General features: G+C 36.2%; 1 protein-coding gene across 6 annotated transcripts in view; it reads right to left on the reverse strand.

Annotated features, from left to right (window-relative positions):
- Positions 1 to 27,862, reverse strand: part of FER (FER tyrosine kinase) — a 183,158-nt gene that overhangs the window by 77,055 nt on the left and 78,241 nt on the right. For all 6 annotated transcript variants that reach the window (XM_067316386.1, XM_067316385.1, XM_067316383.1 and 3 more), the window contains 2 exons: positions 21,771 to 21,974; positions 18,019 to 18,141 (listed from right to left, as the gene is read on the reverse strand). In XM_067316386.1, coding sequence (XP_067172487.1) covers positions 18,019 to 18,141; positions 21,771 to 21,974 — 327 coding nt within the window. The remainder of the gene's footprint in view (positions 1 to 18,018; positions 18,142 to 21,770; positions 21,975 to 27,862) is intronic.

A 27,862-nucleotide genomic window follows, 5' to 3' on the forward strand; every position in this document is an offset into this window, starting at 1 on the left:
CCAAAACAAGATTTTGAGACACTCTACAAGAATATCAGGAAAATGACATGATATCTAAGGGATAGGAAGCAACTGCTTCAATCTGGACAGTTGTGGAGAGGAAATGAGAGATGAGCAAGAACCTGAGACTGCTCTGGTTAGTACATGGTTGCTTGCAAAGCAGGCAATGGTGTCCCTTGTTCCTTGGCCTGCATACCCAGGGCCTTGTTGTGAAAGGCACTACTGTCTTTTGAAGCCACATTCTCCCATGCATTTTGCTTAATGGTGTCAGCCGTTCTTGCTTACTCTTCCATGCTATTGATAAAGCAACCTGAGTGTCATGTTAGGGCGCTGTGTGCCAGGTGGCTCCCCAGCGGTTGATAGCAGCAAGAGCTCCCAGTGGCGGCATGGCAGGGCCTCGCAGCCAGGGCCTGTCTCACTGCCCCACGAAGGAGCAGGGCAGCCAGGGGCAGCCCCAGACCTGCGCAGTGGGCACCTCTGCGGGGCCGGACTGAGGCCAAGCTGTCGGCCCAGGGCTTGAAGTTAGGCCCGATGAGGGTAACTCAGGTCAGGCAGCCCCGCGATGGCTGGGCAGGTCCATGGTGACAAGACAGGGCCAAGTCCAATGAGGACATCAGCCCACCAATCTGTGTCTGGGTCCAGATCAACGGGGCCCACGGCCGGGCTCAGGCAGGGCTGCAACGCAGCAGGAGCTGGAGTTCAGGCAGGGGCTGAGCACCAGCATCTCGGTGGGGAGCAGCTCACATGGCACGGGGCGGCCCTGACTGCAGCCTCACCGCAGCTCTGCAGAGACCCTCGCTCCTGGGTCACCAGCGGGCAGGGGGCAGCCCCAGCTGCACTGGCCCTGCTGTGGTCCTCAGCCCCAGCAGCCAAACCGCCACCAGGGGGGTGCTCTCAGGGCCCTGACACTAAGCTGGCTATTTACTAGTGACATGTATTCATCAGTGACCTGGATGAAGGGACAGAGGGCAACCTCAGCAAGTTTGCTGACGATACAAAACTGGGAGGAGTGGCGGATACACCAGAGGGCTGTGCTGCCATTCAGAGAGACCTGGACAGGCTGGAGAGGTGGGCGGAGAGGAACCTCATGAAGTTCAACAAAGGCAAGTGCAGGGTCCTGCACCTGGGGAGGAATAACCCCATGCACCAGAGCAGGCTGGGGGCTGACCTGCTGAAAAGCAGCTCTGCTGAGAAGGACCTGGGACAGGTCCTGGTGGACAACAAGTTGACCATGAGCCAGCAAACTGTGGCTCAGAAGGCCAATGGTATCTTGGGCTGCATTAGGAAGAGCATTGCCAGCAGGTTGAGGGAGGCGGTCCTGCCCCTCTGCTCAGCCCTGGTGAGGCCACATCTGGAGCGCTGTGTTCAGTTCTGGGCTCCCCAGTACGAGAGAGACACGGAACTACTGGAGTAAGTCCAGCGAAGAGCTACTAAGATGATGAAGGGACTGGAGTATCTCTCCTTTGAGGAAAGGCTGAGAGCTGGGACTCTTCAGCCTGCAGAAGAAAAGGCTGAGGGGAGGATCTTATCAACATGTATAAATATCTGAAGGGAAGGTGTCAAGAGGATGGGGCCAGACTCTTTTCAGTGGTGCCCAGGGATAGAGTGAGAGGCAACAGGCACAAATGGAAACACAGGAAGTTCTGTCTGAACATAAGGGAAAACTTCTTTACTGTGAGGGTGACAGAGCACTGGAAGAGGTTGCCCAGGGAGATTGTGGAGTCTCCTTCCTTGGAGATATTCAAAAGCCATCCGGACAGGGGGTCCTGAGCAATGTGCTGTAGGTGTTCCTGCCAGAGCAAGGTGGTTGGACTAGATGATCTCCTCCAGAGGTCTCTTTCAAGCTCAACCGTTGTGTGTGCGATTCTGTGTGTTCGGAGTCTTATCACTGTATTTAACCTTTGAAGATATTGCTAGATCAGCAGATGGCCAAAAACTGAGAAACAGGTTGTCAACTAGGCAACTAGGCAGAGTGGAGAACTATGGTCAGCCTTGATGCTGTTACCCTTCCCAGGTGTTCAGTTATCAGCTAACAGTCTCTCTCCATATTGCACTGAAGGTTTACATAACCAACATTTTTACAAGCAAGTATATTCCCAGACTTTTTGAGGCTATCCAGGAAACTTGTTTTGATTAAAAAAAAAAAAAAAGTATTTTCAGAGAAAAGAGTTATTTCAAGAGTTAACTGCAACTTGGAGAGCATCTACTGATAATTTAAAAAATAAAATCTTCAATTGTGAAAAAGAATACTTCAAGAACAACCAGAACATTCTCTTTTTATTTGTAAAACAAAATATCCTGAATTTGAAAAGACTCTGGACAGAGATCACGGTCAGTATCCTTGCCTTGAATGAGCAAAAGGGAATCATACATTGTTCATTTCTTTCGTAGAAATGCAGCTATTAGAATTGTGCGTAAGAAGACCACTGAGTCTACAGTAAGAACAGCTGATAGTCTCTGCTAAAGATGCAATCTCTTTTTTTTTTCTCTCTCTCTAAAAGACTGAAATTTTATCCCTTTTACTCTGAATTTCTTCCACATAAGCATGTCTTGGTGCAGCTTTCCTGCTGCCCGTCTCCCTTCATTAGCAGAAAACACATCAAAGATACCAGACATTATTATGCCAGGAAGAAGGTTTATAAATTAGTTGCAGTAAATTATAACAGCTCTCAGTAAAATGGAAAACATAACCCAGAATGAATACTTAGTGCTCAGATTCCCCTAGCATTATTTTTCTTTAATTTTCAGTAACAATTTCAATCATAAAGAAGTCTAACATGGTACTTTTTCAAATTAACAGCCAGCAGTGAGGCAATTAAGTACTAAGCATTTTAAAACCAACATTTTGGGAATTAAATATGAATTTATGAGCCTACGCTTAAGCACTGAGTTTTTAAAATCTTAGCAATTTTTTTTTTTTAGTAGGAGACAGAAAAGGAGAGAAAGAAAGAGTCACGTGTGCTTGTACTCCTTTTCAGAGTACCAGCAGACACAAACAAGATTCTTATCTAACAGACTCAAGCAAGATTTGTAAAAAGTCTACTGAAAGAAGGAGCAAATCATGATCAGGTTCTACTATGTTATGAATAAATAAAAATACTTCTGTTTTGTCATTGCTATTTACTTCGCTCACATTCTCTGTAAAATTATTTCCCCTAGCTAGTTCAGATCACACAAAAACCATACTGCAAAACACCCTCACACTGATGAAGACAGGATCCATAGGAAATTCTGCCACTGCCTTTCATCTTATGAGTGGACTTAATCGAAACACAAAAGGCTAAAAAACTTCTAAAAATAGGGGAACTTTAGTGGACTTACAAAAAATAAAGCATCAATTAGAATGAATTTTTCAAAACACCTCAATGATTCAACCAAGGTAAAACAAACTGGTTTAAGAGAATTGAAAAGATGAGACTTGCCAACCTAAGAATCTGTCTTAACTCAGCATAGAGCATTTACCAGAAGCTTAAATCTCTCCTCCCACAATTGTCTTTTCATTAATATCACTCTAAAAAAACCCATGAAATAGAGGCACAAGCCAGCACCTCAGGTACAGTAAATGTTCACACACTGTACTCATGTTTCTTCATGTTGTCAGTGAAAAAAAAAAAATGTTCAGAAAAATAATTTGAGAAGTAGTATTTGCTTTCCTTTCTCCCTCTGAAATAGAAAATATCAATTTATGAATTACTGCAGCTAAGAGCAATTTTTGTGCAATGACAAGAAAGGAAAGTCAATCTTTCATTTTCAGTATTAAAGATAATTAGAGTCAAATTCCTTTTTATGGCTAAGAGAATCACCATCGCAGATCACTTTTCATCAAAAGTGGGTATCCAAATATTGTTTTTCAAAACTTGCTGAAGCAGAGAAAAAAATGAAGCCGAATAATGGTTGTGTACCTGTTGATACCGGTCTATCTTTGTGGAAATGAGAAATGATCTTGTTAGAGAAGTTCTATTTTCAACACCATCTATACCAGTAGATCTAATGTGCATATGAATTTCATGAATCATAAACTATGTATTTCAAGTCCTTCAGATTAAGTACAGAATAAAGGTAGCTAGTGGAAAAGATTTTTCATAACAAGTGTGTTTTATGAGAGGGTTTTTAAAAAAAACCCACTGACAACTTCTTTAAAACTGTTTCAGAATTCATGAGCTGTAAAAATTGTTGTAGAAGCTGTTCTGCATTATCAGCCAACTTATAATTCACTGATGAAACTCAATGTGAGACATAAAACAGAATAATAGTGCAGACAGTACATTTTCCAAGTAGGTAAACCTATTTTGCCTGACCTGTCTATTGTTCCATAGAAAACCCTGTGAACTTCAACCTTTTTCCTATATCAGATTGCATGGTACATGATCATAAGCCCCTCAGAGGTTACAGCTGAGATTTGAAAAAGCTACTATGCAGCATATAAACTGCAGAAGTGACCTCAGATTAACAGCACAGCTCTTCTGTGAGCATTCTTTCTCTAAGATCAATAGACAAAATGACTGCAAAAGTCAATACACAAAACCAATTTTCTTCACTTTTTTGGAAGGACACGCAAGTATTTCTGTAAGTTAATATTCTCTTATTTTAGTCCAATGACTAGAAATACCCTGAAAAAGACAGAACTCTTCTCAAATATAGTGGGGAAAAAAAGACTGAGAAGAAACACTACACTAATGATGGTTCTCCACCTAAGAAACAGATATGGGATGCAAAATCCTTAAATACGGGAAAAGGAAGTTAAAGTTGGAGTTGAGATGATCATATTTCAGACACATCAAGGAAACTTACAACATCTAACAAGGGTCCTCTGAACACTCATTGTGTATTTTCTCACTCGCTTCTTTCTATTGAATATAGTAACGTCAGCTTCTAAACTGAAGTACTCTGCATATTTTTGGTTAATGTGTGATTCAGATAAATAATCTGTCCTTTATTAGATATGCCATTCAAGAGAGCTCCAGTATTCTGTAGATTCAAAGCAAAACGAAACTTTGTGAATAGGCACAGATTTATTTTTAAACAGTTAGTATGATTTAAAGAGAGAAGAAAGCGAAAGCTCAATAACATTATTCATACAAGCAAAAAACCACTCAAATTGTTAAAATAGCCTAAAATATTTTCATATAAGCACACACACTTCTACCTTTTGCCCACCTCCAACCCCCAAGCTATGGAGGGTACATGAACAGCTAGGTACAGCTGGACTTGGGAGACTACAGATTTATATAAAAACGACCAAGAGAGTCTCTTTGAACTACATAAGATACTTGGTAGCCACATATTTGGTCCCACCTTGACTTAGCTTCAAACCATCTGTCCATTTGTTCTTAGATGGCTTCTTTTCCCTGAGATAAAACATTTAACCCCCTGTTTTTGCTACATCCACATGATAAGCTATATTCCCTGCAAATCCATTCCCTTATATAACCAACAGTCCTTCCAAAAATCATTCCAAAATTGTAGTGGTTAGTAGGCAATACCTGCCAAAGAGCTGCAATTTCACATTACAACTTACGACAAATTTATTCTTTTGAACTCAAAAGGGTAAGATCCAGCATCCTACCTCTTCCCAGCCACATGTGCTCATCTTGCACTGGCTTTCATAATCTTCAGATTACATGTTAAAATCACTAACATGGAAAAGAATTAACCTGGCAAAACTCCAAACAAACAGTTGAACTAGCTTAATATGCTACTGGAAAGGACCAGGAGAAAGGTAAAGCCATACAGAAAGAAAAAGGGAGCAAGAACCCCCCAAACACCTTTTTGATAGCAGCAAGCTGTTCATTTGACTCAGCTGTCACATGAAGCTTCATCTTTAATTCATATTCTTTTTTTGGTGTGAATATCAGTAAACTGCCTGCATTCCAAGCCAGACAGATGATGGCTTTGAACCACAAGTCATGCAACATTACAGAAATACCAATAGTTTAAATGAAGCACTGCATTAATTTCTAACATCAGATACACCCTTCCACATTGCTCTTTAACAAGATATTGCTAGCTTCTAACACATCATTAACTTCTTACTCAGGATAACAAAAGGGCTGGGAAACCTCTGATAGCAGAAAAAAGCCAGTTAATAAAGGAGACACAAAGAGAAGTGGTACAGACTCACCAAGCGGCCCTGTTAACTATTAGCAGCTTCTATTAACATACACTCGCGCATTCTTCTGAATGCTCTATTCAGCAAATGTGTATTTTTTCTCCTATATAACTGAATTTAGTTTGACAAAATTTTCCCATATGGTCTATGGCAATCTATTGTTTGTTGAATCTTATTGTATCCTTTGTATCTTTTTCTAAAACACAAAAGTCTAAGAAATAATTATGCTGGTCCTCCTCAATGTTTCTCAATTCCTTTTGAATAAATGGGCCTATAATTAAGCAAACACATTTATTACTCATACTTTTTAATTTAAAACCTGAACACAGTGAGATAAGGGTGAAACATCTCTCTCTGCCATTTATCCTATTGACCTTACTTTTGTTACTTTAAAGGCACTGTAAGTGTACATATTATCCTGTTGGTCATTCCGTAAAACATTCCAGCTTAAGAGTAATCATCTCTTTTCACTTTTTTCATTTGTAGAAAAGAAATCTGGAGAAAGTTTCTAAATACAGAGAATTCTCTCCAGCTCAGGAAAGCCCTGAGCCTTAGATGGTTGGAAACTCCTATGGCCAAGGAAGTTATGATGTATAACCATTTCCCATAACTATATTCTTCACTAGACATACACTTTTAGCCACCTTCTGGATACAGGATACTGGGCTAGACTGACCTCTGGGTTTATTAATAACAGCCAAATCAAAACTGTTATTTTTCTTCTCCTTTTAATTTGGCTATTCTGTTCCTTGTCAAACAAAGGTCACTGTGCTCAGTAAGTATCCTAATACTTTCCTCACTCCGAATATCTCCAAGATGCATGAGCAATTTTCTTGCAAGAGTGCTTCACAGTGTCAAATACTTCTCACTTTGGCAAGAGTGCCAAATACTTCTCATTTTTAGGAAATAATTGCTGAATGCTAATCAAAACTGGACACTTCCAGTCATCATAAAAAATGGTTATCATGTGGCTCCCACTAACTTCAGGGAGAATTGTGAATAACTTCCTTTTTCCCTTCTGTTTATGCACGCATTTTCCTGTACAAGACATTTTCATCAGTAGCAGGAAATATTAAACTAGACAAGCCTTCCCAGCTGAGTGGACTTTGTTTTCAGTCTGGTACCAGAAAGAATAAGCTTTCTTTTTACGAGGCTTCCATTCTAACTACTAAAGCCAAGTTATTAAGTTATTAGCTTCCAAGTAGTAAACTAGTCAGAAGTGCAGCATTTTGGTACATCAGCTCTTTCACGGTACGCTTACTGCTTTTTCTTTTCATCATCATCCCATGCAGGGGCAACTAGTCTTTTCTTATACAGCAGTGCTTCAAATTCCACAAGCGCCTCACCCTCACAGAGATCCAGTCCTTCAATGTGACTTGAACACAATACTCATCGTGGACACATTACATGAATCAGTGGCAGCTCTTTTAGAAGATCAGCTGTCCAAAAGGACAGAACTCTTAATAGTGGTTACTTCATCATGAACTGAAGATGAGATCTATGCACATACTGTATTTCACTATATATGCCCTTCTTACAAGGTCATCCTGAAGTTCTGCCTAAGCTGGTCACTGAATTCCACCTTAATCAACATTTAACTACTTCTCTCATACAGATTCAGCTTCTTGAGAATTCAAGCACTACTACAATCACTTGAAACATATAGTAGATGCAAGAGTAGCCCTGCTCTGGGCAGTGAGCAGCTTCTTCTGAGTGTATCCTTTGCTCCTCCACAACTGAACTGTCAGAAGACGGCGGACTTAAATCTGATATGGATTGATCTTGTAGTATATCATCTCTGTGATGAACCGCCAAGAAAGTTAAGTGTATTAGAGTGCAAGCAATCGTTAAAGAGTAATCATATTTTTGGCAACTCCAAGATAGCTCTGGAAATCCACATGCATCCATAACAAGCACTATACCAATGCAGATACTTATGGAAGAGCTTGTTTTGTTTGATCAACAGTGGCTATTTATTAAGGAAGTCAAGAGCTATTTCCCACAGAACTGCTCACTCTGAAATCACTCAAAGTACAATGGGTATACAAATAAGTACTATACAAATAACCACATCTACCAGTAGAATTTTTGTGACTGTCCTATCCTTATACATACAATCGTTCCAGCTTGCTTTCTCCTGTATTGGAAACTCTAGCAGACAAGGACTGGGAAGAGCACTGAGGAGAGGAAAGTATATGTGCCCACTATGCCCTGAGCAAAGAACATGCGGAAGGTCAGAAGCACACCCACTGCATGCAGAAGGCTAGGACAAAGTTCCCTGCTCACCCATTTGAGGAACTCGTGGAGATACAACAAAACACAAACATGGATAGCACACTGAAAAGAGCCCCAGTTCCTGGCAAATAATTTCTCTTAGGATCAGGTACCATAACTTTTAACTTCCAAAACTTGTTAAGACTGTATCTTGAAAACAGGCTCTTAAATCTATATTAACATATGCACATTCTAACATTTACATACCGTACTCAAAATAATTGTGATAACAATAAACTGCACTTCTAGAGCTTTCTATTAGAGGATTCCTAAAGAATTTTATGTACATTCATGACTTAAACCTTGCTCCACCTGTATAAACATATTGTAGGTAGGAATCCAATTCCAATGACCCTTCTACCAAAAATGACCTGCCTTATGCCGAAGCGCAATACGTGCTAGAGGTTGACATGTAACTCATACCCCTAGAGTTTAATTTCTACTCTTTCACTGCAAAGTCTGTCTTTCAACTTATATGACACATTTGGCTTTTCTTAATAAATAAATACATAGCATAAAACATGCGCACACACACACACAGGAGTTAATGTGCTTTTAAAGTCCTTTAGGAAAATAAAGTCCCACACTAAATGGACTATTAAAATGAATACATAATTACTGCTGTGATATGTCAATACAGAATCAATTCTTTTCATTGTGAAGTCTTCCACAGTTACACAAGGCCATTACATGCCCTAATTCTGGAATGGTTAATAACAGAAATCACTCCTTCACTTTGACACCCAGCTTCGACTTGACCTACTTTCATACTCAATATCTATACCTAAATGCTTAACATTAGATGGCCCATTATGGATCCAAGAAATGGATGTAAATGGTGCATATGGAGAAACCATACCTTCTAATCTTCACAGGCAATTTGTATGCTCCTAAATATATTCTGACTGCCATAACATTCATTTTATTAGTAAGCATTAGAGGTGTTCATCCTTGGTGTTCTGTATATTAAATCTTACTTAATAGTAAGATTCTTCACCATGCTTAAATATAAAGAAGTCTTAAGTCTATTGCCCTTCTATGCACACACACACACAAAGTGAAAACTACATATTCCTGAGATTTTCTCCCATGTATGTGAATATAAAAGACAGCTTATGTCTAGAGAAGTTAATGACAAGCCAAAGGGAGTGGCATATCCTGGTCAGCAGTTCCACAGAAGGCGTAGGTACACCAAAGTTTGTACCTACAGAAAAAGTCATCTGTTCTCTAACTCCCTTCCACCCAGCAAGAGAGTTTGCTGTGATGCCATCACCTTCCATGCAAGTTTCTTGGAAAGGGCTCTGATGGGAATCCACGAACCATATGCAACTCTCCTACAGGAGGACCATTCCATGAGAACACATATGCTGGCTTCAAAGCACTGCAGGATCTTTTTTAAGTTAGGATGATCTTCCTGAGGGGAAACATACTTGCTCTAAATATCACATTCTGTTACTAATATGGATACTGGATTTGCTGGTGAAATCTGCATCCAATATTTTTAGCCTCCAAGCCATGTAACTGCCATTTTCTTATTTTTTCAATATATATTGGTATAAATCTCAGGTGCTTCTGAGAGAATCTGTGAAGATACACTGGTGTAAAGCACTATAAATTCCAAATGAGCCACCCATAGTAACAAACACATGAGTTCCTGCAATCCCATGAAGCTCCACATACATTAATCTACAAACACATTTATGCAGGTAGTAAGCATTTAATACTAAAATTGTCCAGTTTTTAACAATGACAACCTAAGCAGTAATTTAATATAAAAAACTCAGATTTTAATAGCTCTAATGACAGAGAAAACAACTGTTCAGCACTGTCCTCTGCCCAAGCAGAAACATAACAATGACACATTGCTAAAGCATCTGGCACATTTTCCTAATAGACATACAGTAACTTATCTCAACATAAATATTTACTTATTGATAAAACTTGTATCAAATGACATTCCTGATTATGAACAACAACAAAAATCAAAAAAACTCCAAACAATAAATCTGCATTCAAAAACTGCAGCTGAATTAAACAAGATTCTTTCTTTTAATAAGTTTAAGTACTTATGCAATGTCAAATACAAAGATGAAGCCATCAATATATCAGGAAGGCAAATACTTAGTAACAAAACAGCCTGAACAAATATAGGGGAATCAAAAATCTTATTTCATAAGCCTACAGCCTTTGCCAACAATCCTGTGTTAAATCAATTTTTTCCTGGTATCTTCTGGTCACACTGTAACAGGAAAACAAAAGCAAAAAGTCTAGGTTGCATGTCTTCAGCTGATCCGTAGAAAGAATCTGTCCATATTAATCATGTCTTTATGATCTGAATGCAAAACATTTCCTGGCCATCCCTCCGAGCCTCTAATAAAATGTTGTTTTGAAACGGTAAGAAATAACTTCCCTTCTTTATCCCAAAATAATTATTTTGCACAATATGGTTTGGGTAGACCATATGCTTCAAGTTACCTGTGCTTAAACATGAATAAAGACAACTTCTGTAGAGAAGGTGAAAAAAGCTTTATAGAATTTATAGCTTTATAGAATTCTGCTGCAGTATCATTGTTGAAAAAAGTGACCATCAGTCTCACGATTGCTTTAAAATCTATAGTAGTTTTGAAATCTAGGTCACTGATAGCCAAGAGAGGTCCGCTCCCCTGGTTCTTCTTTACATCACCCCACTCCTTTTTAACATCTTATTCCACTGCAGCTAGTGGAGTCAAAATTTTTCAGGGACAACAGAATACATATCGAAAGCTACTTCACAGTAACTCATAGTGTAGAACTGTAACTCTACAAAGATATCTAAAAGCACAGATTCAAATTCTTACTCTTAATCTATGCTGCATTTGTTTAGCCTAAGAGTCTGCATTTGAGTAATTTTTATACCTGTCAGCCACAGTCTATGCAAGTATTATTTGTATTATACAAGTCACACTGTCTGCACCAGTAAAAACAAAAACTAAGAACATAATTAGACACCTACATGAAATAAGAAATGAAGTTTGCAACTAAAATCTGATAAAAAATAGTTATTATAGAATACTGGAATCCCAAATCTTGGGAAGCAGTAAGAATCCATAAAAAAAATCAGGATGCTACTTCAGCAGAAAAGGAATTTCACTGTTGTAATCATACCATATCCTAATCAAATTTTACTACTGTGCTATATTAAAGGCTCTGATTATACAGCTTGTGATGAAGACACTGCAACTCCTCCAGTGCAAAGACCCACTTTTTACAGGTATTCCACAAAGGTCTGACTTATACCCACAAAACTACATAAATTCAGAATGCAGGTGGGTCTTAGATCTTCACATGTATATACAGAAGGTTACTTATAAAATCTGATAAATCCAAATGACTGCTTGCTGAAGGATGCTTTAATTGAAGGAGGTTATTCTCCCAGTTAATAGTTTTCTCCCCCAAAAACTCTCTTACTCCAAAATTTTCCATTTAATACTTTTTTCCCTCTTAACAACATATTTATTTTATTTTTAGTAAAAATTTCTATCTTCCATCTCTTGCTTCATAAACTCAGCTTATTTTTTCCACTTTTAAATTGTTTTTGGAAAAAAAATTGTCAAAACATATCTAATGTTATTTGTTATTTTCTGCTGTGTTCAAGATGACTCCTTTTGTTCAGTTCACAGCCCACACAGTGACGTGGCTCTCTCCTTCTTCATATGAATGTCCAAAACCTGCCTGAACTCTGCTATTCTATTAAAAAATACTGCTGATTTCCCTGGCATAAGAATAATAGGTCTTCTGCATGACCATAATGATACTGAACAGTAAATGAGTGGCAAAAGATAGTTGCATTCAAATCATGTTTAAGAAAATGATCATATTCACGATAATCAGTTTATCTTTTAGGTAATATAATTTCTCTCCTCTCATTGTGTATTTAATTTCCTTAAAGAAAATGAAAGACATATTTTAACATTCAAAAGCGTATACATCAGACACTTATCACAGCCATAAGAATTACAGTTTGGGGTCAAAAATCAGCCTATACTGACTATGACCAAAAGGTCCTCCTCAGCATTTCTGTGAGGCTGTCCAGATGAGTGGGTACCATGTGTGCCCAGATGAGTGGGTACCATACTACTTTGGATGCTACAAACCTAACCCATGTAAAATTCTGACAACCAAGTTGTTCACTGTTATAGCCTGCTTCTTCCTTCCAGCAGTGATCCCTGCCCCTTAAACAGCTGTCTTCATGACAAATGATCTTCTGAATAGGCAGGACCCATTAATGCAATTGTTTCCCTCTTCATCAGCTTAATACTTTCCTGCCACAAGATGAGAACTTCTAATTGAGCAATGTTTCTTTGCCTCTCTTTCTCAGCATGCCTAAGAAGGCTTGCCTGGAAGTGAGACTATTCAGCAATTTCCTTGAATTCCTCCAGTTCAACATTGCTGGCCTGACAAGACACAACTCTGATAAAGGTGTGTTGCCTGCACCACAAGCACACATGTTCTCTGCAACATTGGAGTTCAGCTTGTTTGTAAAAATAAAATGAAACAAAACAAAACACCTGCAAAACCAAACAGCATCAAGGGGAGACAAAAATCAGGAAAATATCCATGGAAAGCTAACCAAAAGTTAAGTGTATGCTAACTATATGCTAAAGGAGAAAATACTAGTTCTGTGATACTACAACAAGCTGAGAGATGGAGCAGATAAATTGCTTATGCTTTCAATCTTTGAAAGCTGATCTCAAAGTTAAATTTGGCTGAATCCTAAATACAAAATACAACTCAAAATGGTACAGTGACTGAAAAAAATCAGGGTCATGTCAGAACTCTGAGGGCATTTTATCAAAAAGAATCTGTCCACCTTCATCTTCTCACTTAAACTTCTCTTTCTTCTAACTTATTTTTTCACAGGGGTAACTCATTAATATATCCTATGTGGCAGCTGACTATCAGATCCACATGGAATTCTCATGTCATTTGCAGACTTTTATTCATCAATATTTGAATTACTGCTACCAAGCCGTGCAGGTTTATTTTCTTTTAACATTTCTGCTCAGGTTAATCAACATTCTTTACATTTCTATATCTTTTTCCCATGTGCAGGAAATGTTTGAAGTCATTTCATAGGCTTCTTTGTGATAAAAAAAAGATTCAGAACTTGTAAATGAAAGCTATTAGCAACAAATACACAGCCTCAGAAATTCATAACCTCAAAATTTTAATTTGCTGCAGAGGAAACAAAGGCAGTAGCAACTAGTGAGGTAGTAGCACATCTGCAGAGTGAAGTTGGTGCTGAGGAACTGATACATTTAGGAGGGCAGGGAATTTTCTCAGATTAAGTCTCCCCTGGTTCTGATGACCGAACTCCCACTAGCACTTGTGCATCTTCCTGTTTTGTTTCAGCTCAAAAAAGCCAAGTTTTGCATCCTTTCAGACTGCTCAGTGATGGAAACATAGCATCCTAAGTGGTGATGGTCAGGAGATTTGCTTCAAAAGCTTATTTCTGATCTGAGCTAAAATGTTAATGCAGACGCATCCAAGTAAAAATTTTGTTTCTCATTTCCTTGATGATTTTATTTTCTAGTACTAAAACTGAAATATATCCACAACTTAATATAGATTTCTTATTAAGTCTATGAAATATATTTCAGGAAATTAAAAAAATTCCACAACATGAGCTCAAACATTTTAGAAAATTAAAATATATTTAGTATGTTTAGAATAGTTTTTCCATTAATAAAGACCTTGGGGATGCAGTGAGGTTACTCTGAGGCCTTTTACATACTAGCCATTCCTTCAAAAATAAATTGAAGAACATAAAGCACATTTTTTCTAAAAGATAATAAATAAATATAAATGAGAGGCTTTTCCATTAAAAAAAAAATCACATGCAGATATCTTTTTAATGCCCTTGGCTTTTCTAATTTAAATTCTATTATTTCTATATCATTAAAATTCCAAGCAGGCAGATTTGGTCTACATGAAACAGGATGTGGGACAGGCCTTTTGTGGCACAATTAAGAGTGTTCCTTTCAAGGACAATGTCACAGAAGGTGAACACTAATTTTGCTAATATGGTAAAGAAGAATAAACGATAGCAGAGAGAAAGAAAAGCAGAAGCAAACTACATAGCATATTTTTTTCTCTGATGCTCTTTGTCATACTTAACTTTCACTTTCTAAATAAGTTATTACAGGGACAGCAATTCACATAAAAAGATTGAAGATTGCATGAAATGTCAAAGACTGCTTTGCAGCTGTAACAGGAAGATAGAAAAAGGAGTCTTTACAAATGTCAAAGGAATTTTAAGAAAATGATCAAAGACACACTGATAATAGAGCACAATGCAGAAAATACCCCCAACCCTGGTGTCAGAGTACATGTGTCATTGCCAAAAATAAGTATGCTTAAGATGTCTCCGCTTCCTTATATGAAAGCCATGGAAATCAAAAAGAAAAGCTCAAAACACTCATTTGCTTAATTCTGAAGTACTTTTATCAATAACTGATTTTGATCATATGGGAGAACAAATATCACAAAATCATAGTGCAGAAAAAAAATTGTTGCAAAGCTCTAAAACAGTTAAAACAATTCTAAAATAATTATTTTAAAACAACTGAAGATGTTTAACATACTTTTCAATACTGTCTTACTAGGTTCAAAATGTTGGCCTTGAAGCACTTCAAGAGCATTATACATTGTTTTTCATTCTACACATGGTGTGAGTAGCTATCATATTCTCAGATCATATTTTTGAAAGCATACAAACAATATATGTGATATGCATATATCAACATGTGCATATATCAACATATAATGAAGTTTCCTGTCACCAACTACTCTCTTTAGCACTCTTTTGCCAGTACCAGTATGGACATCCTTTCCATCATTTCATGTATCCTATCAGGATGAAAGTTGAAAAATTCATAAACCTGAAAGGAATTATTCTTGAATATTAAGACTGAAGCACATCAGAACAAAGGAAGTCATATCACCAAATACAGAGCCAGAACGATGGAATTTTACGGATGGATGGCAATTATTTGCAGCACTTGGGAAAACCTGAACAAAGTACTTCATCACTACAATTGCAAGCAATTACCAGCTGGTTGTAAGAAAAAAAGACTAGCACCATCCATAGTACTAAAACTTGCTTTAGTTTTAGTTAGTACTAAAACTAACTCAAATTAACAAGTCCAGAGGAGAGTGGGCCTATTTTATTTTTACCCTGAAACCAGAAAAATAGGACACTGCCTTGGCACATGGTGATAGTAGTAGAGCAAAAAATCTGTTTTAAAAATGGCCCTCAATCCTTTTGTAAGGTCATTATAATATGTTTAGGTGCATTAACAGCAGCATTGATTTGAGACCTGAAAAGATCCCCCACACAAAATCATACATCTGCGTATGGTTCTGTTGGTAATCACCAAGGGATCTTAGACAACGCATATGTGCATTTACACCTAAGAGGGCATGAGATGAAGTACAGTAATGGAGAAATGATCAAGAAAGTGACTTGGGACTGTACCAGAAAAATTCTTTAACTACGCATGGTTACATAAAACTATGCATAATAAAAAACTAAGTTACCAAAATGAAACAAAAATCGTCAGGAACATAAAAGCTCCCCACATTCAAAGTAAACAACAGAATGAAGAGATGACCTTTTCCAGACCTGTCCTATCTTAACAAACAGAGAATAACTAAGAATAGACCCTGTTTAGCACGCAGTAGCCATACTACACTGTCATTTTACATTTGCTAAAATAAACCTGCTCTCAAAGACTTTTACACATTGAAAAGTGCTTGAACTCTGTTGTTATACATACCTTATCCAAAACCAGAAAAGAAAAAAAACAGGGAAGAGATAAGACATTAAATATTTTAAAAATACAGTATTACAAAAGGAATTCACAAACAGACATAAAAAGATTTCACTTCTGATATGACAGTCTTTTATTTTTAACCTAAAGAGTTCATATCAAAATACAATTATTCTCACATCAAAAATAAAATCCTAAGCTTTCCCATATATTCAATAATGAATTTAAAGCAGTGCTTTATGTTCAATAATTAAAATCTCAATTTTGTAATCAGTAAGACGTTAACCTAAAATGCATACTTACAAATCCCCATTATTTAAATTTAAAATTTATATATAATAGAGAAAATATTTATCAATAAAGAACTAAACCCCCACTACATATCAACTTAAATAAATGTTGGAATTCCCTGGAAAATAAGCAGAATAAATGCACTTCACAGCTAGACCACAATGTACCATTCAGGTAAGAGGTAATACATTTTCACTATCTTTATAATCAAAGCAGACTAAAAGAGAAGGTCATTCACAGTTTTAAAAGTTACCTAGAAGAAATAACTTTCACTTTTGATGTGATCAGAGCTGTCTCCATACATTTACCTAAAGTTAGGAAAAGTCCTCGAAAACATGCATTGAACATATATTCCTTATAGAGAATAGGTATAAGGTGTGAAAAGCGTGAAGAAAACTAGTCTTTCACCTTAAAAAGTAACTCCTGCTTCTTTTTTTTTTTTTTTTTTAATTAAAGTAAGCAGAGCGTAAACACAACACATTGATTTTGAGAAGAACAGAACATACACTTGAATTTCTTAGGATTATTATAGAAGAAGATCTAGGAGTTTGGCATATGAAACTAACTCTGAATTATATGTTGTTATGCTAAAATTTTGTAGAACGTAGGAGGTGCCTTACATATGCTTGAAACTAGTCAATCTTCTTTTCCATTAAGCATATATGGCTAACACATAGTTGGAAAGATTAAGTTACAAAGAGTTGGTTTATGAATGAAATATGAACTGAATAGATAATAACCACAAAAATACTGGAAGAAAACAAGGAGACTAATAAGCTTTCTAAATTGTAATATATTTCAACATTTCAATCCCCTTTTGTTTCTCTTCTGAAAGCCATTGAGAAATAGTTTACTGATTAAAAAGCAAATTTTTATTCCCAATTTGCAATGATGCTGGTGGGATGGTACCTGTTTCCATGTCTACATCATTACCTTATATATGATACATAAAATAGGGATGAAACCGTGAGTAGTGATAACTCTGCGAAGCTTTATGAGAATTTTACCACTTAAAGATTATCTTTTTCCTTCAGAAAACTTCTTCATTACACCTTTATGAACTAAGTTTCAGTTATTTAGTCAACAGTGGAGTCCAAATGAGAAATCCAAAAGCATAGAAAAGCAGGGGGGAAGGATGTTTTGGGAGACTCTGAATGCCATTTTTTTAGGATGGCAATTATTTATTATAAAAATTAGGATGGAGTGTGATTTTGAAGGAATAAACTGAGCAGAGTACAGCAGGCTGAAAAAGTTCAGAAAAAGATGGAGAGTCACAGAACTATGAACAAGAATGAAAAAATCTTCCAAGAATTTGCATGCCAGAAAAAACACTAAGAAAACTGCACTCTCATCTGTCCAGAAGCCAGCAACTGAGATAGTTCCAGTATTCGAATTACTGACCTAATAGCATATACCCGTATTCTACAACCTACTTAGTATTTCCATTTGTCATCACAAGAAACATATTTTAAATAATAATACAAACCTGAGGATACTTACAGCTTAATAGAATACTTAGAATGTACGCATTACCTTAAGAACAGGATTCAGCAGAACGACACCAGATTTCTTTGTAATGACTTGCTTTGTTGTGTAATGATGGTCTATGAGCTGAGGAATAGTTGGAAATCCAGTTCCTTCAAAACGATACTGATTCTGTATGGAGGTAAAAATGAAATAATTGTTTCTGTACAAGTAAAATTTCAAAGAAGAAACTGCCAAAGAGCATTACCAAGCTTTCATCACTAATAAGCAAACAAAAAAAAGTTTACTTTAACAGAATTAAATCTCTGTCTTAATAAGACTTCTACTGAATTAAATGGAATGGCAATCAGGAGGATAATATTTTGCAACATTATTGCATCTCTCATTTAAGGCAACATAATGAAATAACTATTGATTTAAACTCCTAAGGATAAAAAAAACCTCTTGCAATTCAAGAGGTGGGAAAGTTTGTGATACTTAAACTGACAAAGTGAAATAAAAATATTATGAAATAGAAAAAACAACATTAACTTCCAAAGTACGTAAGACTAAAAATTACATAAAACAACCAAAAAATAAACAACTGACATTCTAATAGACAAGAGATAAGTAACACTGTCTTAGTCAGATCTTACTGCACTTAAAACATTTGAAAAAATTAACAAATCCCTGGCACGGATACAAGACCCATGATTGGCCTTTATAAGCAGTGTATGCCAGAAAAGCCTATGGTGCTACAGAGGCTAAAAATAAGGGCAGGTCACGCATATAATTTTTAGAGACGTTGAACTAGACAAAATGCCTTTTTTTCCCTTCTATGCTTTTTAGCAATTTGTTTCATTTTAGACATCTAATTCAAACATCGCAACAACAAAACTGTGGGATCTCTTAATATTTTCCTCAGAAGTATTTAACATTTTCTTATAAAAAATGTGATTTCAAGTACTAAGGGGAAAAATAAAGAAAAAAGAAAAGCTTAATTGCTCATCCCTGCCCTTACACTTGAGGGGGGAAATGGTAAATAAGTGTTTATTTCATCCTCCTGAACCTCTTAAATTCTACACTGCAACCTAGGGATTGAGATACAGGATAAGCTACTGTGCCTATATGTACAATATGTACAACTTCTCAGTATGTATAATTACAGGACTCTTTGCTCAACAGAGGAACTGCCCTAAGCCATCCAGCAGAACTGACAACAGCCAGAAGAAACAAAGCCTAGGGTGGGGAAGAAAAAAAAAAAAAGACCTAAATGGAGATTCAGGTTCATTTACTCAATTGGGCAAAGAAAACCATCACTGGCATGCAGATTTTTTCTTTCTAACACCTACAGGCTTTTTATTTATTTATTTATTTATTATTTTGTACAAAATGCATCATACCAAATTTCTCTTCATTAGGACTAAAGGCATCAACTTCCTGTAATGTGTTATCGCTTTTAGTAAAGGAAGCTTGGTCATGTCACCTATTTTTATCTGCTTATTGGTTCTCTATTGTAAAAGTGCCTTCTCAGTCTACTTCTTGCGGTTTATCTCCCTAACTTCATTCACAAATTAAATACTGACTTATCAGCCTACATTCTTTTCAAATAACCTCCCTCAAATGTCTGTTCTGATGATTCAGAAAACCCTTACCACAGTCAGGGTGCTGATGTCCCGAGAGACTGCATAGCACAATAACCAGTACTGCTTATCATTTCCTCACACCAGACCCCATCTCAAACCCAGCTGCTACCATTTATGTAAGACCTTTGGGGTGGACAACATTCTTTTATTCCGTGTACTTGCACAGGATCCTGACCACGATTAAGATCACTTAACAAACAATAGTTTGAAAATAGCATAGCCTCCAACGGCAGCAGTGAAAAACAGATTAGCCTTGAATGATAGCACCGAAATTTGATGCTTAAAGCTGAAGGATGAAATAATTTATCATACAAATACTTTTATTGAGATTAGTGCTTAGAAATATCCATAAAACTTATGCAATTAAATACTTATGTAATTAAAGGACCACTATTAAAACAAGTATATGTCATACTTCTACTCTGCAGTCTTTGATTCAGAAGAAAATTTGGGTCAATGGAGACAAAACTTGTCAGTGATGGAAGAGAATAATTTGACCAGTCATGGAGGGCTGATCCCACACTGTGTGAAATCACTGTGTGAAACACTTCACTCCCAGCAAACTTCCCTGCCAAAAAGTTCATGAATCCAGTCCATCTTGCCCCATGACCACAAAAGTCCCACCATTTATTAACTGCTTGTCAAGGTTAATAAGATTTTTTCTTTCTTAAAAGTATGAGCAGACAGATCTAGTGACCTGATGATGTTTGGACTGTCCAAGCTATGCAATATTAAACAGTATCAGTCTTGCATTTCAAATACCTATGCAAAATAATGAAATTACAGGAATAAAGATAGTTTTTTAAATTTTTCTTGGAAAAGTGGATACTAAAAAGCATCAAACTACAGATACAGGGGAGCCTCATAGTAACACTTAGAAAAACAAAACCCCACAACTCTATTTTAACAGGCTTCAAAGTCCAGTCTGCATCTTTTTTTGAACACCCACTGGAATGTGACCCCTACAACGATTTACACAAAATCTTTTCAGCCATACAAAGCACATAACATGCATTTAACTCTGCTGAGTCAGGACTAGAGCACCAAGCATTTTACAAGAATGTGTGTATCTAGCTCTGGGTAGTTTTATCATTCTTACTTTCTCATTCAGCACTCTGATACACCAAAATACATTAAGGTCATAAAAATCAAGATAAGATAAATGCTGACTTCAGGTCAAGGTTAACTCCTAGAGTAAAACTCCAGGTGAAAAGTAACAAAAAATGCATCTGGACGAGTGTCCATAATTAATGATCCTATAGAAACCTTCCAACTTCACAGAAGTTGGAACAATATCATTGCCCCTCATTAAAATGAAATACAACTGCACATTAACAATATAGTAAGCTGCATCAGCTGGTGATTTAGACTGGTAAAATTCCCTCAGTGTAAACATAGTTAAGGCAGCAAATTTGTGCATTTGTCTGAAGTTTGGTAGATTTTATTGCAACATGCTGAAGTATGTTTTGTCAGCATTACAGCATTACTGGATCAAAATGGATTTGCTGGTGTATTGTACCTATATTCCCAGAGACAAGAGCTAGAGGCATTTCTACCAACGTTATGAGCACTGTCGTATTTTGAATGAATTTGAAATTCTGAAAGGCATAAAGAAGAATACATACGAATAAAAATATTCACAAGCATTTATGTTTTGCTGAACAAAACAACATCCACAAGCCTAAAAAAGAATACCTGCACCTCAACAGCAGCAGGGACCTCAGTTCCCAACTATATAGAAAACACCACAGATTATTTTCTCCTAGGCGAATGTTTACATTTTTCAGGAAGACTCAATGGAAATTAATTTACAGTTTGAATTCAAAGTAGCCTAATAAGCACCAACTGTGCAAATAGGTTTAAAAAATAAATGTAGATGCAGAAATTAGGAGTAATGAGTTCTAGTTTTCAAAACTTTTACAGAAAAGTTTTGGCTTTTCAACAAAGGATAAAAGATGTAGAATAACCTCATACTTCGTATTTATCTTTTATTCCTAAAATGACCTTTTTCCCCTGATGCAGCACTGATTAAAACATTTCCCAAAAGCTTTCATATTTCCTATAAAGGCTAAAGCCAAATGTCAAAAGTAAATTATGTAGATCCTAAATTGTTTAGCTGAAATAATAAACTTCCTAACATTGAATTGAATATTTAGTACTATATCAGAGACGTACATCAGCATATTGTATGATAAAGTGCCTCCGTTGTCCATCTGAAAACACAGAAAGGACATATTCACCAGGTTTCCCGTGGCTCTCGCGCACCAAGAAGTCTCCTTGCTGTTTTAACAGCTCCTGGGCTTCTATTCTTGGAATTGCACCATGATACCAGTCTTGCTCTGCCAACGGTTTCTCAGTGGTTGATATTACATCAAAGAACTGGGAAAAAATATTGAATAAAAATGTTACCATAACAGTACATTTTTAGAGCTCATCTTTACATTAAAATCATGATAAACAATGATAATTGTGTATATTTCTACTAACCAACAAAATTAAGGCTATTTACACTAAAAGCATACTGATCATCTTTTTTTCTATCACTTAAGAAATTAAGTTTGCATATATGTATATTTCTATCAGAAGTTAACGTAAATATCCATAAAACCATATAAGAATTTTTATTTTGCCCGCCTTTTTTTGTAATCCAAACTGACCAAACTCTCACCCTTTCTCACATATCCTGACATGCTATTAACAACAATTCAAAACAAAGCATTTCTTTATCCATAGAGAAATTTATGAGACATAAGAAATGGAGTTTTCAAAAACATTTGCATTGACTAAATTATTTTCATATAATTTAAAAATCCCATTCCAAACCATTTAACAATTCTAAGAGCCATTTTTTTCCTAGCCTTTACACTGTAACAGAGGACAGGCACCTGGGCATACTGTGCTTATGAACTTAGATACAGTTTCATTGTTATAAATGGAAGGTCTTAACCTGTAACTTCACATATTAGTTTTAACAAACTTATATTGTTTAACAAAACACTGTATTTTGTTCAAGCAACCACTTCAGATTTATTTGTTTGGCTAGACTAAGAAGCACTTATTGAGGCCATATGTCATTCAAAATCATTAATCCCAGAGCTCATACAGATCACTGCCAGAGTGGCAAATCTGTGAACAAAATAACAGGCTCCATTTTGTATCATGAACTGAACACACCCCCGTGTCCCAGGATGTGTCCCAGGCAAGCCTGTTGCACTGGATTTTAGGTAACAGAATGAAGGGTGACACCTCCACAAAGCACTATCAGACAGATAGAAAATGAAACCTACAATTTTGAGTGAACCTCAGCTACCGCTCCACCCAGATGAAACAAGGTTTTTCTTCTTCACATCATCAAGCCCTATAGGATGGGCAAAGAGAACAAAAACATCCCACTGGTGCATGCAAGAAAGAAATGTGACATGGTGTAGCTCTGGGCAGGGGCTGGCCATCTGCACATCTAAGGTCTCCCTAAGGTGACTATCAGGTTAGGATGATTTATCTAACCAAAAACACTGGGAAGAGCTTGGAGCTCAGAAAGCATAGGAGCAGACCCAGGATACAGAGCCTACGCAGGACTTTCCTGACTTCCCAAATATCTGTAAATTCTTGAGTGTTTTCAGAGTAAACTTTCCGATGTAAAAAACACCTTTGTTAAGTCTGTGGGTTCTTGGCTTTCTTTCTAAGTTATATCTCGGAAGGGCTAATTTAGTCTAGGATCCTAGTGGAGGACTGGAGAATATGTTTAAGAGTCTGACAGAGCCTCGTAGCCTCTGACATCGACATTGGAACCTACGGCCCTGGGCATCTCTTGGATCACAGAGAGATTTTCAGGCATGAGATCTGAGACCAGCACCATAACCAACTGAGCCATCACTAGGAAGAGCATGCGCTATACAGATTCAGAGCTAAGTTGGACTGCCTCAGAAATAGTAACAGCTTGCACAAAAAGCGCACAGCCTGAGATTTTAGGAGCAAAGGATGTACTCCAGGGTAATGTATTTATAGCACAGTGAAGCACTAGTACTAGGGCAGTACCAGTACATGGCTCAGGATATTGTTTGGCCAGGAAGACAGTCCTGTTTTCAATTTCATAAAGTTACATACATCACCGATTAGAGCTGTCTACCACTGCTAATTGACACAAAGTGTTTCCCCCCCCCGAAATTTCTAGAACAAAAAATAAGCTTTCAGAATGTTATAAAAGGTTATTTATTTTAACATTTATTGTTCAAAGAGCTTGACCGATCAGAAAACCCAGAGCCAGACCTACACAAACAAGAAATTTTGTAGGGTTCAGAGTAGCAAAACCTTTCCCACATAAACACATTTCTATTCCAAAGAAACACTTCTAAGGATAAGATGACAGATCAATGTCAATAAACTAGTTCATAGCCTTCACACAGAAAGATTAAAAAAAAAAAAAAAAAAAGACCATGCAACTCATTTTACAGCTTACAAAAGAGGCAGCCACCAGACAATAGCACCTGCTTATGTTCAAACTGGGTCCAGTCTGAATCACTGTTTAGATTATCATGATCACATTCCAGAATACAATATCTTAAAGCCTCTATGACACGGAAATAGTTTAGGGGAAAATGAGGGAGCATTTTAGACATTTCTAACTATGGTGTTCTTTATGACACTAACATCACTCTTCCCCCTTCTTTCAAATTTGCTTAAACAAATATTTCTTAAAAAAAAAAATTTTTTTTGAAATCTCTGCCGATTGTCTCCTACCTAATATTGCCTTTCTTATCACATACTATGGGTTACTCATAACTGAGGTAGAAATCACTTTATTTACCTCTAATGAAACAATCAGTAATTGATTATTTCTTTGTGTGTTATTGAAATTGTAGGGTTTTTTTCTTTATATGAACATGTTTTCCTATGCCTATATATCTTCTGTATAATCACCCTGACTGACTATTACAGAAAACATGTCTGCAAGCCCAGAAAGAACAGTATAAATGCAAGATCATAATCATTTTGCTATTGATTTCAACTCAATTTACCACTTCACACCAACTTATCTACTGCATTTTATAGTGAGATTTAAATGGTTTCGATACAAGAAAGGTTAGTCTTTAAAGAAGATAGAAGAAAAAAAGGCACTAGCACAAAATTTAGTTTACAATTCCCATCTATTTTCTTAGCAAGTTTAAAGAACATTAAGCTACTTAATAATATCAATAAGATACTGAAAGAACAAGTTTACATTCTAGGCTTCAATGTTTTAAAATTTCATTTTCGGGCTGAGAAGATTTTTTGCCCATTTTTATGTACACACTGATAGGAGTACTTTCAAATAAGTGATTAAAAAGCTTACATGGAAAAAAAATGGAAAAAAAGATTTTCGTTGTTTATATTGAGCTTCTAGTCAAATTAACAGTTAACAAAAATAAAGAAGGAAAAGGAAATTTATTCACACTGGAAATTTTCAAATTTTTTTTCCTTTTCTTTTTTTCTTCAAGATTTCCACTTGTTCTCAAATTTTGCTCATGGCAGATTTTTCTTTGAGGGGAGCGAAATGCCCTCATATCCTTCATCTTGCTCGTCATGTATACATTACTGTCCTTTTTACTTATACTGAATCTCCCTCTCTCTCCATACATAACAATCTATTGAAACTGAAGTTTTTCTTCCAGCAACAGTAAATGAAGCTGCTGCCCTTAGTCAAGTGAAAAATTGAGCAGTGTTGCATTACTGTTAACTTAAAGAGAGTCAATGAGAAGAGAATATTCATGGCAATTATATGTTAATAACTAATAGCTTACTCAATATTGTATTTTTACATATATTCTGAGCTCAGAGTTTGTGTACTTTTTTATTTTCCACCTTTAAACAAAAAATTTTGCCAAGACATTTTTTTCCTCCCCATGTAAAAGAGGCACAGATATGAATTAGAAAGGAGAGCAATACATTTATTGATATTTTGAGACATTTCCCTGCCATTAGCCTTAGTGAAACCTGATAAATCTACTCCCACATGCTTATAGACCATATGAAACCAAAACTTTCTTCAAAGAAAATTATTATGAAAAATCATGAGTATTCCATCTGAAAACAAACCTATTAAATTAAAAGTGTGTAGACTTGAAAATTATAAAATAAAAGCAATCATACTGGAAAAAAAAACCTCTCATATTTAGAAAGAACATCACTGTTTACTAAAATCATTCTTATTAAATGTAAAAGAATTTTAAATTATTTAAGATAAAAGAAATGATGAGTGTAGTTATCCCAGAAACAGGAGCGGATGTCTGTGACAAGCTGAAATCTCTCACTAGCAAAAAAAAATAGACTAATTTTATCTGAAGCATTCAAGATGCAATTCATTTAGACTTTTCTTTCAGTTCATGAACAGCACAGTGTCAGAGGTACGTGAACACTGTGCCTTTTTTGTTTTCTTTTCTCAGTTGATTCAATGTATGTCTCTTGCTATTACAGACAACTGGTTTGTTTGCTGTCCGACAAAAGCCACCAACTTTGGTGGATTACACTTTCATTGCCTTCTCCTTAATCCCTTACCTCTCTGTATTTTCTTCATAACGGTACTTTTTTCTTACGTTACCTTCCACTTTCTCCTTCTGATAACCTATAAATCATTTAAGTGATAACACATAAGTAACAAGTAACTTGATCTTTGCTAAACTCCTGTTTGCTTGAGGAAGTATAGGGTTTCTCTACTACTTTTTTCCAATGACACTAAAAAATTAGTTTTCTCTAATTACATACAATATTAATTAAAATTCTCTCACCAATTAATTATGGGACACTGTTTTTACAATAATACTATATTTAAGCCAGGATATGGTTTCCCATTAAAAACTTCAATATGTTTAAAATGAAACCAGGTAGCCAACATTATGTTTTTACGTAGACTATATTCTATAAAAGAATCAGTACCGGCTCTTTTTCTACCCTTCTAGATTCTATTTTGCATTGCTCTGTTTAAAAGAATTAACAAATTGTTTTATATGTATTATTATTATTTTATAATGCACCTTCCATAACCAGGCAGTATACTTTGTTGATGGATAATAGGTTTGAAGCACCAATTTACAAAGTTAGCAATCCGCATGGTTGTGTCATTGCCAGCAAGAAAAAGCTGAGCAACTAACCACTTTAAGAGCAAAGTACTAATTCATTAAACAAATTTTATCTGTATATGCATGGTGGGCTTTCTAATGCACAAAAAATTGCTAAATCACAACACACACAAAAGACTGGTGCAAGTATTATGACTTTGAAGCTTATTTAAATAATGCAGGTATCTAAATTACATTTGTTACTTAGATTTGACTTTCTGCCTCAGAAGACCCAATTCTTATCTCACTTCTCCCAAACATACTCCAAAATTTCTCTAATCCCACCTACCATATATTTATACCCAAGTTTACAGAAACTTCAATGGAGTTACAAGTGATAAGGACTTGTACGAAAATTAGAATGAAGCAGATAGATTCTTTAGTTAAAATGATACTTTAATTAAAGCCAATGACAATACTAACACTGCCTTTCCCTGATTTCATCCTAATATTTTTTATCTTGAGCCTATTGTCTAAATTTTGTTTTCTTTCCCCCATGTTTTCATCCGAGTAGTTTTAGACAGTTTTTTTTTTAATATCAAAACAAATTATATGATACATCCAAACAGACAAAGTTGAAGGCTATGTCTGACCTACACGAAGAACAGAGGTCATAGCAACATACATTCTAAAAGGTTTTCATTATGAAAAATGCTGCATTTTTACACCAATTAGAAGTTTTAGAATACAAAGATAATGATAAATTGGAGATTTAATTTCTCTGCAGGGATGTTTTAATATTTTAGCAGGGCTTTTCCTATAGCATTTTAAGTACGTCAAGCAACTTTCCCAATTTTCATAAGAAAAGTGCTTCTGTTCTAATTTTCTCTCATTACCATATTTATTATTCTCCTCATCACTATATATAATCTTCATAAATATATATATATAATTATTTTCTATAAGACAGTGTGTGTGTGTGTATGCATGCAACTGTAATCTCTCCCAGGCATCTTAGATACTGTTTAGTTAGAATACAATTGCCATAATCTAACAGTGACTGGTGCAACAGAAGTCCTATTCATTCTAAAATTTTCTCAAAAATGCTATTTTGAGCCAATATTTCAGGTTACAAGACCACAAATCAACAGACATTTTAAAATATTCTCCTCAACCTGGAATATCTTTTCTGGTGGGAGTGGGACAGTCACCATTTCTACTTCAGGAAAACACAGA

The sequence above is a fragment of the Apteryx mantelli genome, chromosome Z, assembly GCF_036417845.1.
Source record: "Apteryx mantelli isolate bAptMan1 chromosome Z, bAptMan1.hap1, whole genome shotgun sequence".
Lineage (NCBI taxonomy): Eukaryota > Metazoa > Chordata > Aves > Apterygiformes > Apterygidae > Apteryx > Apteryx mantelli.